Below are 15,198 nucleotides of genomic sequence, written 5' to 3'. Positions count from 1 at the left end.
GTCACCTGTAATTACTGTACAAAGTTTGATCAAAATCTGTAAAATTGGAGAAAAGTTATTAAATTTTCTAAATTCACCCATATAATGGGATAGTTTCTTTTGCACAAATGTATATACAAACACATATTATGTTACATTTTAATACTGTATGCATTTTGATGGAAATCTGTCTCATATAAGAAAAGTCACTATCTAATTTTGATCTAATTTCACCCCTATAATGGAGTAGTTTCTTTTACATAATCGTAATGAGAGTTCCTATATAAAACAAATATGTTACCTTTAACTATTATACAAGGTGAACCGTAAGTAACGTCATTAATTCTGGTGGATAATTCCCTTAGTAAAGACCAACAAAAAAAGTGAAATGCCATTTTGCTATATTTTGAATAATTTTCCAGAAAGACGTACTTTTTAAATTCGTAAATTATGACATCATGCAACGCTGTAGTCAGGAGCGACTGCACATCAGGATTATGTAGCTCTGAACAACCCCTTCACCTAATTTGCTGTGAATAGGGAAGTGCAAGGTCATTGCCATCAACAGGGAGGGACAAAAACTGTTGAGGGATCGAAAATGTTTCAAAATCTGTATCGGGGTTCATAAGAAGCTACAGTTTTAATTTCTTCTCATCATAGATAGCCTATGTATTATTTAAACAGAAAACCGAATTCGAAGCGAATACCTGCTCAACATATTATTGAAAAGTTTCGGCCTGTAGAATGTGTAGTGTGGCATTCTTTGAATTAGAAAAAACTCGAATCGCTTAACTATTATGTCTCTCATTGTACAGTATATTGTTTCTAGACACCTAAAAATACACAACATGTACCGCTCAATTATTGTGTTTAAACTGTGTTAGAGAACAGAGAATGAAGACTGATGATTTCACATTAAACAATATCTTGGAAAATTGAAAATAAGCTGTACAACCTAATTTTAATTAAATGTTCAAAGAACACAGAAAATAAGATACGCTTAACTCAAAATAACTTTTAAAAAAATTGAGAAATATTTCTACGCTCCTAATTCAATTGAATATACTGGGTGTTCAGTTCAAAATGTGTCTTATCTCGTTGTATACCGTCGTGTGGCTAGCTGATTAGCCTAGAGAATTCAATCTTCCTACACTTCCGCAGCTCAGGTGTATAATCTAAGAGGCAGAGAAGTTGGCTAGCAAGTACGGCGTTCATTCTGAAGAGTACGTGCCGATACGTACTGTAACGCCGGTAGTGGCAGGAATGTGAACTGTTTGGAAATACGTACTGTCGGGATATGGGGAGAGGATTAAGACGATTACTTATGTATTTGTTGACATTAACTTCGACGGTCAACATGGACACGGAGCATTTGATTTGTGTTGTGGAATGTTACCGTACGCAACCGATGATAACAAATACCCTGCGTACGACTTGCCGGCGCAAAACAGAGTTCGAAAGAGGTTATGGTAGCACACAGACCGTACAGACCGCCATCTGTTGCTACAACGTTCAAGTTATACCGTACACGTTCTCAAGTTCAGATTGAGGAACGCCTTAAATAATAGGCAACTTCTCCAACATATAAGCTGAAACTCGCTTCAAATCGGTGACCCAACAACAGTGACGTCATGACACACTTTGAAATGAACACCCAGTACTTAGAGGAACGTGTTCCTGTATGTAGTCGCAGCTATATTCTCGCGAAGTTCAACGCCAATTGTAAGCTCGCTTTATCTCTCTTTCGTTTTCGAAATAACTAGAACAGCTAAAAACACGTGTAAGTCCAAGTGACATAAAAGACATTTTTTTTAGATAATATACTGTCTGCAAAACCACATAACTTAAGTAAATAGGCCTACACCTTAAAAGTTATAAAAGCCTCTGGCACAGGATAACACAAGTCCGGTACTGTACTCTGCAAGTTCATGGTGGTTGCAATATCCGTTTATAATCCCCGTCACAGGAATAAGAAAAATGTTGAGAATATTTGGAAGACACATCTCTATAGCTGGAAAAACAAAGTATCAAAATGTTCAATTTCTTAGTGAAAAATTCTATTCTGTTAAAAGCAGTGAAAATATACTGTTTCGGAGAAATTGCAATAAGAATGTGCTCTCAAGTACTGCTTTTCCACAACATAACAGCAGTAGTCACGTGAGGTAAGTAATGATGCTGTGTTATTTTTAATAATGATACAGAATCGACTACTTCAATGATCTAATCCTGTGCTTCCTAAACCTTTTGATTGTCACGGATTTCTTACTCAGATATTTACCTATATATCTCACCAATTTTGTACATATTTTCTATAAATTATTCTACATCTAATATTTTACATATTATAATCAATCTTCATCAGTTATTCATTGATTTCAAAAAGGCATATGACTCGGTTAAGAGAGAAGTTTTATATTATATTCTTATTGAATTTGGTATTCCCAAGAAACTAGTTCGATTAATTAAAATGTGTCTCAGTGAAACGTACAGCAGAGTTCGTATATGTCAATTTCTGTCAGCTGCGTTTCCAATTCACTGTGGGCTAAAGCAACGAGATGCACTAGCACCTTTACTTTTTAACTTTGCTCTAGAGTATGCCATTAGGAAAGTCCAGGATAACAGAGAGAGTTTGGAATTGAACGGGTTACATCAGCTCCTTGTCTATGCGGATGACGTGAATATGTTAGGAGAAAATCCACAAACGATTAGGGAAAACACGGGAATTTTACTGGAACCAAGTAAAGAGATAGGTTTGGAAGTAAATCCCGAAAAGACAAAGTATATGATTATGTCTCGTGACCAGAATATTGTACGAAATGAAAATATAAAAATTGGAAATTTATCTTTGGAAGAGGTGGAGAAGTTCAAATATCTTGGAGCAACAATAACAAATATAAATGATACTCGGAAGGAAATTAAACACAGAATAAATATGGGAAATGCCTGTTATTATTCGGATGAGAAGCTTTTATCATCCAGTCTGCTGTCAAAAAATCTGAAAGTTAGAATTTATAAAACAGTTATATTACCGGTTGGTCTTTATGGTTGTGAAACTTGAACTCTCACTTTGAGAGAGGAACATAGGTTAAGGGTGTTTGAGAATAAGGTACTTAGGAAAATATTTGGGGCTAAGCGGGATGAAGTTACAGGAGAATGGAGAAAGTTACACAACACAGAACTGCACACATTGTATTCTTCGCCTGACATAATTAGGAACATTAAATACAGACGTCTGAGATGGGCAGGGCATATAGCACGTATGGGCGATTCCAGAAATGCATATAGAGTGTTAGTTGGGAGGCCGGGGGGAAAAGACCTTTAGGAAGGCCGAGACATAGATGGGAAGATAATATTAAAATGGATTTGAGGAAGGTGGGATATGATGATAGAGAATGGATTAATCTTGCTCAGGATAGGGACCAATGGCGGGCATATTTGAGGGCGGCAATGAACCTCCGGGTTCCTTAAAAGCCAGTAAGTAAGTATAATCAATCTTAGGAAGTTCCTATCAAAACATTGTTTTCACGTTGAGTGCAGCCAGGCATGTAGATAAATGCACTAGCATACTACACTCTGTCCTTCTAAACAACTCGTAGTATATCCGCAACTATGGGTGGTTGACTATAGTCAGTTACTATATTATGCACAGTAGAGAAGCAGTATCATTACGTACTAACGTTTGCAGTGGAGTTGTGCAGTTTAATGACTGGTTTTCAACGTGACAAGTTAAATCCTCAAATCACAACAAGTTGAATTCAAGATTTCAAGAATTTGCCGGTAACCATAGTAACAAATGGAGAAACACTTTACTGAAAATTATGTAATGTTTAAATTTCAGTGGCGCAACTGGGGGTCCCGCAGAACTCGCGATGCTGGGAGGCCGAGTTTCTAGGGACCCCGCAAAAAAACGAAACGTTTGAAAATTAAGAGGGAAAAAAATATATAATTACTTTGTCATAATGGGGAAAAAATACATGCAAAGTAATAAAAGAAAAAGAGCTCGAAAATTTTCAATGAACATACCGGTACCCTACATGTCAACAAACGTGAGTATGGTATTGAAATATAACACGAACCTGTCGTTTCTACCTGCGCCGCCAAAAAGACATATACTTAGGTTAGATTCGTGAATGTAATGGTTTATTTTTCCGTAGCATTTATTAATGCATTATTGAGGCAGATACAGTGTCGCTTGGATGTTATATCTAGACTAGTACGTTGGTAAAAGTGAAGCATAGTGTTTTATTCTGGTCTCGAGTCGCTTACAATATTAGACTAAAATAGCCTAGTCTTAGCAATTCAATTTATTTTTCTTTGCGAAATGAAGACATTTAAATCTACTTATGAGCATTTGAGTGGTGCGCTAAAACGGAGAAAAAAAAGAGAGATTGAAATGAAAGACCGGTTTCAAAATTAGTAAAAATAGATTTCTTCTTTAATACTAATTCCGAAATAATAAATTAAAATTGTAATAGCCCATGCTCAAGTAGATCATCTGTTTCTCTAAGAACAAACTGACAGTAATGAAAATTCAAGCAGTGGTACAGTGAATATTAGTAAAGATGAAGAGTGTGTGAATCTTGATAATGGAAAGCCTGACATTTCTATTGAAATTGAGAATGGAAGTAATAGCGCACAGCAGAATATAAGTACTTCTTTCGATGATACTACTAGCATTAGAGAGGAATTTCCTACTGATCGTGCTAATTTTCGAGATATTTTAAATGAAGAGACAATGCAGTTTATTATACAGCATGAGCCTTGCAAACCCCAAAGTCCATTTCCGAAAGATCCTAAGCAAAATAATAGATATTTCTCCATGAAAAATTAACAAAATCTGGCTTAAATGACAAGAGAATGGCTCTGCTATTCTAGAAAAGAAGACATTGTTTATTGTGAGCTACGCAGTTCAGCATCTTTTAATTTTCTTAGATAAAAGGCGTTCGTGATTGGCAGAGCTTTTCAAAATAATTTTAACATACGAAATGTCTCATTCCTAACTAGAGACATGTGTTGTTTATAATGTCTGGTAAAGAAAAGAAATGGTTTATTCTATTTTCGAACGTTAAGTACAGAAAGAAATTAACATATGAAAACAAATTCTTGATCGCATAACTAATGTCGTCATCACTTTATCTAGTTTTACGAGATCATAGAGAAGAATTAGGGAAAGCTGACAGTGAAAATTATTTAGCTATTGTGGATTTATTGTCTAAGTATGATCCAGTATTACAGCAGCATGTACATGGACCTAAAACATCTGAAAAATACATCAGCCCAAAAATCCAAAATGGATTAATTCAGCTCTTATCACAGAAAGTAGAGAATCAAATCGTGAATGAAATCAAGTCTGCTAATTTTTTTCTATAATTGTGGATACTACACAAGATGTGAGCAAGAAAAAATCAATAAAGTCAAATTTTCAGATATGTTCACATAGCCTAGTTAAAGATTCTTTTGGAAAACCTTGTGAAATAAAAATAAATGAAAGGTTTTAGGATTCAAAGTGTGCCGTTTTATTTCGGCACACTACTTCCTTTTATTTCCTCTTCCTTCATTTCTTCCTTTCTTTCTTTATTTTCTATTCTTATTATTTTCTTTTTAGTATTAGTTTACCTCACTTTTCATAGATGGCTTTACTTCTTCTCCATTTTCAGTCTTACTTTCTCCTTTAGATAGCTTGTTTCTTTTCTTCCATTATTGCTCGATTATTCCTCACGTATAAGGAGCGAACTTTAGTGATCACGTGACTTGGGATTGGTTTGTCATTGGCCATTTTGGGGGAGCATTGACATACAGTTTGAGTTTTGGGGAGAATTTCGTTTTGAGTCGAGTTTCGAGGAGACCTTCGTGGTGTAAGGTTGAACGACAGTTGTGGTGAGCTCGGTGGGAGCTGTGTGTGTTGGCGACCCAACAAATATCTGTGATGTGATGGCAGAGCAGTCGGGAGTCGAACTGGAATTGTGATTTATTACCATTTAAAGTGGCAGCCAGTCTATGGAGTGGTGTATTATGTGAGGATGGCAGTATGAGAGTAGCGGAGAGAGGCCATTGTTGGGGTGGATGCGGGATCGGTTCGGCAAGGATTGTAACAGGTTTTTCTATAATGATAGAGTGGGTTATGTTGTGATTCATAGTAAGAGTTTGATATCCTAGCGAGTGCGGGATTAGAAGCTGGCATTCCTCAAACAGTGCTATATTAGTTGTAGTGGATTTTGCAATAGAGATTTATAATACGTCAGACAAGCGAGGACATGTCGAATTAGTTATTCACGACTTCAACTAGGAAGCACAGATGGCATTACTAGATTATATATTGACCAATGTCAGTTCAGTGAACTGTAATAATAAACAAAGTTAGGCCTACTTGGAGTGCTGGGTTATAAGCGATTGTATTCTTACGGGGGACATTTGTTCATATCCATTTCATTCACAGTTGTGTTAATAAATGTTATCGGAGTGAGTTGAGAATTTACATGAAGTATTTTCTTTGTACCACCTTACCAAAGAGACAGTCAACCCTGTCATAGCTTTCTACGGCGAGGTAATACAGGGTGCGTCAGAAAGAACGGATGGATTTCACATGGCAAGAAAATTGTAAAGATTCATCAAATCAAAAATTTATTGTTATCAACATATTCATCAATACATGCAGTTTATTTATGGAAAACAACATTATCCATATGATGTCCTTGGCTTTCAATACAGGCATCGAGGCGTTTTCTGATGTTCGCCATCACTTTCACAGTCATAGCTGGTGCAATTGCCACGATTTCTTCACGAATCGCTGTCTTCAGTTCGTCCAGTGTATGTGATCGATGTTTACAAACTTACGCCTTCAAATGGTCCCAAAGAAAGAAGTCGCAGGGCGCGAGATCTTACCGTAGCCTCGGACAATCTCAGTGCAATAGAATTTCGTCCAGGTGATTTCTTCTTTAATGTTGAACATGTGATACGAAATGAAGCCACCCACCGCAAAATTGTATTCCGAGTTGGAATCCTAGCGTGACATCCGATGTCGAAATGAGTCCTGAGTGGCGATCACAGACTCTTCATTTTTCAAAAATGTCTCTACGATGAAAGCACGTTGTACACCAGACCAACACCATATTCTCAACTGAAACTGCATTCTATGGCTGACCCAACAGTCGTGGTCCCCCTCACTATATCTCTCTCCTCGTTGCGTATCGATAGTTTGAAATCCATCCGTTCTTTCTGACGCACCCTTTACTTTATTTTGGTAGTATTGTTTATTCAATATTTTTACCATCTATACCAAGTAAAGATTGAAGCCAACCGTTCCAAAACAGCTGTTATCACAGAAAATGGAGAATATAATCGTGAATGAAATCAAGTCTTCACAATTTTTTTCTATAATTGTGGATACTGCACAAGATGTGAGCAAGAATTCAAATTTTCAGATATGTTGATATAGCCTAGTTAAAGATTCTTTTGGAAAACCTTGTGAAATAAAAATAAATGAAAGGTTTTTAGGATTCAGAGTGGTAAAAGACCATACTGCCAATGTTATGATGGTGCAGCGAATATGTGTACAATGTTGGTATGTCGCAATATCCCTTCAAACAACTGCCTATAATATAGCAGTCATTCTGCTGCAGTCAGGAAATGTAGAAATGAATGAAGCCGTGAGATATGTGGAAGAATAATAGGCCTGCGAGATGCGTTGTTAGATTCAGAAAGCTATTTCTTACTTGATTATACTCTAATCTAAGGAATACTTTACCATATTTCAGGCTCGCTCCAGTCACGACTTGTGACGTAGAACGAATATTTTCCTCATACGAATAGTTTTGCTGAACAAAGAAAGAATATTTATTTTGATAAATGAAAATGTACATCATTAAGTAGGCCTATTGTAAAAAGTCTAGAAACATATCACTATGTATTTGATTTGGTACTTTTATACGTATGCGAAAATTAATGTGGAACTTACTTTAGAGACACGGTGTATTACTGTCTTCAATGCATTGCCGAATTGTCTTAAAGCTTTGTAGAGCCAAGGGAATAGGGTTAGAACAGAATTAACCAAATGTCTACATACTTTTACATTCTACTCAATCGATGAATTGTTTATGTCTCTAAACTGTAATATTCTGCCTGATATGTATTGTATATTTTTGTAGAGGCACCATCGTAGCTTAGTCCGGAGATTCGCTCGGGAGAGAGTTCGATTCCCTCTTGGGCTGATTACCTGGTTGGGTTTTTCCGAGGTTTTCCACAAATTTGTAAAGAAAATGTAAAGTTAACTATGGAAAAATAATTACACACAGTGCTCCTATAAAAGACCTTTCCAGTTTCGAACACCTGTAATTTACATTCTATGAATCTGAGGTGCATGAAAATAGCACAATGGAAAGAGAAACACAAAAAGTTTAGTTTTGGCAACATTGTTTTCCTACTTGGTAACACTGTCTCATAATAGCGCATATATATACCATTTTTTCATTGTTGAGGCGAAATGGCTACTATAGGGGACAGAAGAGCTTGATTTTCGCGTAAACAAATCGGTTATTAATGTGCAACAGCATTACCGAAGAAAGTTTGATGCAGATCCACCCAGTGGGCCTACAATCCATAATTGGTATATTGATTTTAAAGCAAGATTCTTCGCAAGTGTTTCCGATTTCATCCGTACCGACTACAGTTGCTGCAAACCCTAAAACCAGTGGACGAAGTGTTACGAAGAAATTTATGCATAAGTATGCAGACTTTAATTGAATTATGAATTTATCCGTTCCGTGGAATTTTTTTGACAAAGCTACTTTTCATCTTTGTGGTAAGGTGAACAGACAACTTCAGAATCTGGGGGTCGGCAAATCAGCGTACCTACGTGGAATTTGACTATAGGCTTGATGTGTGCCGTGTTACCAAAGGAGGGCACATTGAACATCTTTAACCCATTAACGCCCAGTGGTCTATTTATAGACCCTTGCACACTCGACTACATTAGATTTTTTTATTGGCGCCCCATTGATCCAATATTAATGATCATCATAAATATATCATGTAAGATGTTAACTAAACTTGCCAACATTTTATCCTCCTTCAAAAATAAGAATTCATTAAGGTATCTTAGTTCGAATTATTTAGGTATAAAATGATGTCACACTGTGTAAAGAATATAATTAATTTTCCGTATTATAATGTCTCGATATTGTTATTGATTTGTGATGTAGTAGTGTCAAGGTTACTACTATTCCATTGCACAAGAAAAACACATATTTATGTAAACTGATTGGAGCAATATGAACTGAAACGGCTGCGGTCTATAAATAGACCGCTGGGCACTTATGATAACACGTGAAAATAACAGTGGAGAAAGGTGTGTCATTGCACTCTGTACCGTAACAGTTGATATTAGCAAGTGACTGTCGCAGTAGTACTGTACTATTGCAAGTAGATTAGCATCTGAAAGATGAGTAGCACCTATTCGATCCCCAGAACGTGTTATTGTATGCTCTAAATTGGAAATAAATGTGATACGGTGTACGTCTGCAGTGTATACATAATGGATATATTCCTTTTTACTTCTAAGAACAGTGGTCTATAAAATATGCAATAATGCTTCTCGACCAATAAAGAAAACCATGCATCCTATTTTCACCAACATATTATAACAGTAAACAGGAAAAAATTCAATATTGTAATGGTACGATATATTGCTGCCCCTTGCTGTGGCATCGTGGTCTAAGGCATCCTGTCTAGAACTCGCGTTACGGAATGCACACTGGTTCTAGTCCTCATGGGGGAAGAAATTTTGTCATGAAATTTCGGCCAGTGTATGGGACCGGTGCCCACCCAGCATCGTGATACACTTAGGGAGCTACGATAGGTAGCGAAAATCTGGTTTCGTAAACCAGCTATAACGGCTGGGAGGATCATCGTGCTAACCACACGATACTTCCATTCTGATTGGATGATCGTCCACCTCTGCTTCGGCATGTGGACGTGAGGTCAGCAGTCGGCTGGTCGGTCTTGGCCCTTCATGGGCTATAGCGCCAAGGATTTACTTTTTTTACGATATATTGCTTCATTTTCTTTCGTAATATTATGTCAGATGGTATCACTTTTGACTAATTTCTTCTGTGGCCAACATCACATTGAGGTTTTCTATTCCCTGTGTAAAAAATCTCTGGTAAGGACACAGCTGAAATGACGTCAGTAATAGGCACGACTTAGTCTTAGGCAGCAGAGTTGTGCTGAATGTGCTCGATTGCATTGTCCATCCTCATGCTTGTGACACATGATTTGATAATTTTTTTAGAAGTAGAGACCTTTTGCTCCACCTTCAGGATCTTGGTTTCCGGGTTACAGAAACTGTGAGAGAAAACAAAATGGATGCCTTTACTCTTCAGGATACGAAATTATTACAGAATGCAGTACGAGAGTCCTACGATTATACATTTGACACTAATAGTGAAATTCTGTGAAGTGGGATGACAACAGATGTGTACCTGTAGGATCAAACTGTGATGTAGGGGCTTCTGCAAGCAGGTGGGACAGAAATGTAAGACAGAATATAAGTGTGCAGCAACCACAGGTCATATTTTTAGTAGGTTATTTTATGACGCTTTATCAACATCTTAGGTTATTTAGCGTCTGTATGAGATGAAGATAATAATACCAGTGAAATGAGTCCGGATCTAGCACCGGAAGTTATCCAGCATTTGCTTATATTGGGTTGAGAGAAAACTCCGGAAAAATCTCAACCAGGTAACTTGCCCCGACCGGAATCGAACCCGGGCCACCTGGTTTCGTGGCCATATGCGCTAACCGTTACTTCACAGGTCATAAAGAAATACGGTAAGTACATGGGTGGAGTGGACCATCATGATTGGTTAGCAGGGAAATATGCCACTTCAATCCATGGAAAAAGTGGTACTGAGATCTCTTTGCCAGAATGCTGGATATGGCTGTAGTAAATGGTTGGATTGTCTACAGAGAAATACATGGACGAGACTCCCTGGACCTACTTGACTTCCGACGATGCTTGGGTGTTCACTATCTCTAGATGTTTTCGAACTGCAAGAGAATGGAGCGCCCTATTTCATCACCTCGAGGAGTAAAATTTGGTTTGAGGATAGATATAGTAGAGGTCATTTCATGGCAAAATGACCCTCTCAGAAACACTGCCGGATGGAATGGTGTAAATGCAGACCAGTAACATTCCGCAAGAAGTGTGATGAAACTCTCTGTCAAAGATGCTTTGAGCCTTACCACACTCGGTAAAGACAGATATTACTAAATAAGTGTGTTTCATTATAGCTGCCGCATTGTATTGTTGCATTAAATACTAAAACTGTCATAAATAAATTTATTTATATTGGTGTAAATGTTTCTGGTTATACTGCATTAAATACGCAAAAAATATATTTACTTTATTGCAAATGAATACGCAGATATCATAAGTGCCCAGCGGTCTATTTATAGACCGGGGGATTTTCAGCTACTTGGTGCACGGAAAAATAAACAAAACATATTCCTGGCATCTTATGGATTAAATTTATGAAATAGTGATATTATTTTCGTTTTTTTTTAAATAAAAATAATTTGGGCGTTAATGGGTTAAGATAAGGAACTAAACTTTTTGAGTTTCTCTTTCCATTGGTACTACCTTCATGCACCTCAGATTTATAGAACGTAAATTACGTCTTCGAAACCAGATAGGTCTGTTGTAGGAGCCTTGTTCCAGTTTCAATGCTGATGTAAGATTTTTGTAAAACATTAAATTAGATGAAAATGAGAAAATAAATACTATTCGGCATCTTAGAACACCAAACGCTCGGTAACAGTGTCCAGAAATAATCTCACATTAGAATCGCTTATAGCTTTTAACAAAATACAAGGATACCGAAACGAAAAGTATACCATAGTGTAGACATGAGTTCCGTACACGCCACAAACATTAGCTGCTACATTCGTTTTAAAGATTTTGTTTTTTTCAAGCACGTTTAATGATAGATAAAAAGTGTAAGTGTAAAAAGTCATTACATACGTATATAAATGCGCTAACATAAGTCCCGTGCAATATGTGAGCCATAAAAACACTTACCGGTCGGAATGACCGAGACGGTCCTTTTATTGTTAAAAATATCCCTTATTATATGAAAAAATGTATAACAATTAACCACATTATGTCTTTCAGTTAAATATACTTTTGTAAACTTAATTTCATACATTTTTCATAGAAATTTCGCTGCAAATCCTGCTTAATGTACAATTTCAACAACATTATCTCCTAACTAATTGAACGAGTCTATTGACAATTTGAGTTCTAATAAAAAAAGAAAATATGCCTGCAATCTTATTTAAAAAGAATTCATGGTTACTGAGGTCGGTACATAATTTTCTCATTTTTATCAAAATCTAAAATTATGCATTTAGCAGGATTTGAACTGCACCCCGTCAATTATTCTTTATATATTTCAGTGGACTATCAACAGAGGGATTTTCCGAAGGTCCACAACAGGCGGAAAGTGAAAGAAAAGAGTTCAGGATTGTTTTTGAAGATGTTATGCGAAATCTTGCAACACGAGAACATTATCACGACAGTCTTGAAGCTGGTGATTGGTTGGAAAAAGTGAGTTTTAGTTTAAAGAATGTAGTACAGTAGATCTTTCCTCGTGTTCTTAAACTTTAAGCTGCTATTCATTCATAGTTTTCTGCCCAAGGGCAGGTCTGTCATTGCAAACCCAGCATTCTCCAATCTTGCCTAATTTTCATCATCCTCTTAGTCTTCGTATACAATCCATGTAAGGGTTTACTATACTAATGTGATCAGATTTTGAAACAACAAAACGGGATATTTTGAGAACTGACGTTTCAAAACGCGGTAAGTCCACTTTCGATTGTAAATTAGTTTGAAGCGGATTTATACTCTTAAATATGTCCTACATCGAGCTGCAGTGTGTTTGGTTCAAAAAGCAATATTTACACTTCTAAATATCGTACAAAGTTTGACCTTTGGTGCAAAACGCGATTAGTCCAACATCGTTTCTGATTCAAACCACGATAAGTCCAACTTGTTACGAATGTTGATGTTGGTTTTTATATATTCGAATAGAAAGTAAAATTATTTTTACAGCTGAGAAGTTCCCCGTGTCAGACGTTGACGACAATATTTATGTGGTTAATCGCTCTTTGATACTCGAATTTACACCGCTGCTCAACAGCGTGTTTATTACTCGCCACGCTAATCCTTCATTCTGTCTTGTGTTATTGCGACAAAGACAAACTCGAGCTGCGTGTTCAAAAACCGTTTTGAGTGTGAACAATAACACGAAATTCCTTGTTTCTTATTGGCTATATCACCCACGTAATTATCACTCCAAAAATTGGATTCCTGCACATGGCTTGCTCGCAATGTCAATGTGGCTCTTTATTTGCTCGTGAGTGCGGATGAGTTGGAGTGGTCATCAGCACTCGCTGAAATCGATAACGGGCAAGCAGTGTATCGCAATATGCACCGTCATGCATAGCCAATAGCCACGGACGCACGCTGGTGCTCTATGAGATCTGGAAAGGTAAGTAATTTTAATAATTACCTTTTTCAATAAATAAAATTCTGGATGATAGTAATAATACGAGTAAATATGAATGGTATTGTTTCAAAACATGATGTATCATTCTGGTTGGTGCAAAACGGGATAAGTCCTCAAGTTTCAAAATTTTAACTAACAACTATACCTTTAAATAAATCCACAAAATGATTATATATATATATATATATATATATATATATATATATACATACATATCACAATCTTCTGTTTTCAGATTCCTTAACCTACTCCCGTAATTAGACTATAAATTATTATGAAACATTTCAAGATATTAGGTTTTAGCACCTCCTGTAAAATCTTTATTTCTGGACTTATCGCGTTTTGAAAAGTTACCCCTCTTATAATTTGCTGTACGAAAAAGGGACAAAACGGAACGACAAAAGTACATATTTTAAAATAAAAAAACTTTCTTACTAAATAATTACGTTTCAAAATAAATAAATTAATATTATGTAAACAACTTACACATTACGGTAATACACATTGCACTCCAACCTCCAACTAGGCAGTCCTTTAGAATTACAGCAGCAGACATTGATATTTTGCCGATGAATAAATGCGTCCTTTTATTGCACAGCATTTTGTAAAGGTTGAAACAGGTGTGATTAAAATTCACCTTCTTAATCAACATAGCTTTCAAACTTTACCTCACATGATGCAAGGTACACTTCGAGGCAGAAAGAATGGGTCGACTCTTGGTCGTTAGAAATGTAAAGTTCTACCGCGCGGTTCACGAGTGTAAACGCGCTGCAGTTGAAGGCATTGTTGTGATGTTTATTATTTTAAAGTCATTCGTCTACAATGTAGCCAACCTTACCAGCCGCATGTAGCGTAGGGGTAACATGTCTGCTTCCCATGATATAGGTTGTGAGTTCGCCTCCAGGTGAAGTAAAATCATTTTTTTATTTTAATTTTAATTGATTTATTTTAAATGTTCAATGGCATTTTTTTTTGTAAACTTCGTGTTGCCTGTCTTTTAAAAATATTACTGCCCATCACGTGTGGGCTATTAACAGGCGATACCTGACCTGTATAAAGAAAAAATAACACAGGCGTGCGATGAAAAACTTGAAAAAGAAATTAGCTCTCCTTTATGTATTCTTGTGTGCTGAAGCCAGAAATGACATCGAAAATGGCACATCACGGATCAGTTTTACGCAAAACTATATTTTACGTTTTATATTATTAATATACTAGTGATTTTGCTCCATCCATAATCCAGTCCTCTAATGTAAAATTTTGTACTATCCAGCTGATGAGGATCAGAAACAATCTAGAAGGCTGTTTGATGTAAAAGGTGAAAGTCCTGAATAGTTTACCAGTCTGAACTCGATGATGTAACAAGAGATGTAGTGTTACCCAAGGAAAAAGCTGAGTTCTTACGCTCCATATTAAAATAAATAAATTTGCTGACACCATAAATATTTCTTCATTGATACAGGAATAGAGAGGAGGAATTTACTCCTACTCTTCATAAGAGGGTGCCTTGGTATACATACTGCAATGATATTCCTGGCTTCATACAAAAGCTTAATGTTCAGTACCAAGTGGATGAATGGAGACTTTCATGAATTTTTCCAAAAGAAGTCTGAAGGCAGTGATCAGTGCTTTTGCGCAATGGCAACAAGTTTGCTTC

General features: G+C 36.5%; 1 protein-coding gene across 1 annotated transcript in view; it reads left to right on the top strand.

The window, feature by feature from the left end:
• The first annotated feature begins 11,136 nt into the window (after nt 1-11,136).
• LOC138704383 (farnesyl pyrophosphate synthase-like) overlaps nt 11,137-15,198 on the top strand; it is a 46,688-nt gene continuing 42,626 nt past the window's right edge. Inside the window, exons 1-2 of the mRNA XM_069832212.1 lie at nt 11,137-11,225; nt 12,430-12,580. Coding sequence (XP_069688313.1) covers nt 11,137-11,225; nt 12,430-12,580 — 240 coding nt within the window. The remainder of the gene's footprint in view (nt 11,226-12,429; nt 12,581-15,198) is intronic.

Source organism: Periplaneta americana, chromosome 8 (genome assembly GCF_040183065.1).
Source record: "Periplaneta americana isolate PAMFEO1 chromosome 8, P.americana_PAMFEO1_priV1, whole genome shotgun sequence".
NCBI lineage: Eukaryota > Metazoa > Arthropoda > Insecta > Blattodea > Blattidae > Periplaneta > Periplaneta americana.
This window is presented reverse-complemented; position numbering and strand designations above follow the sequence as displayed.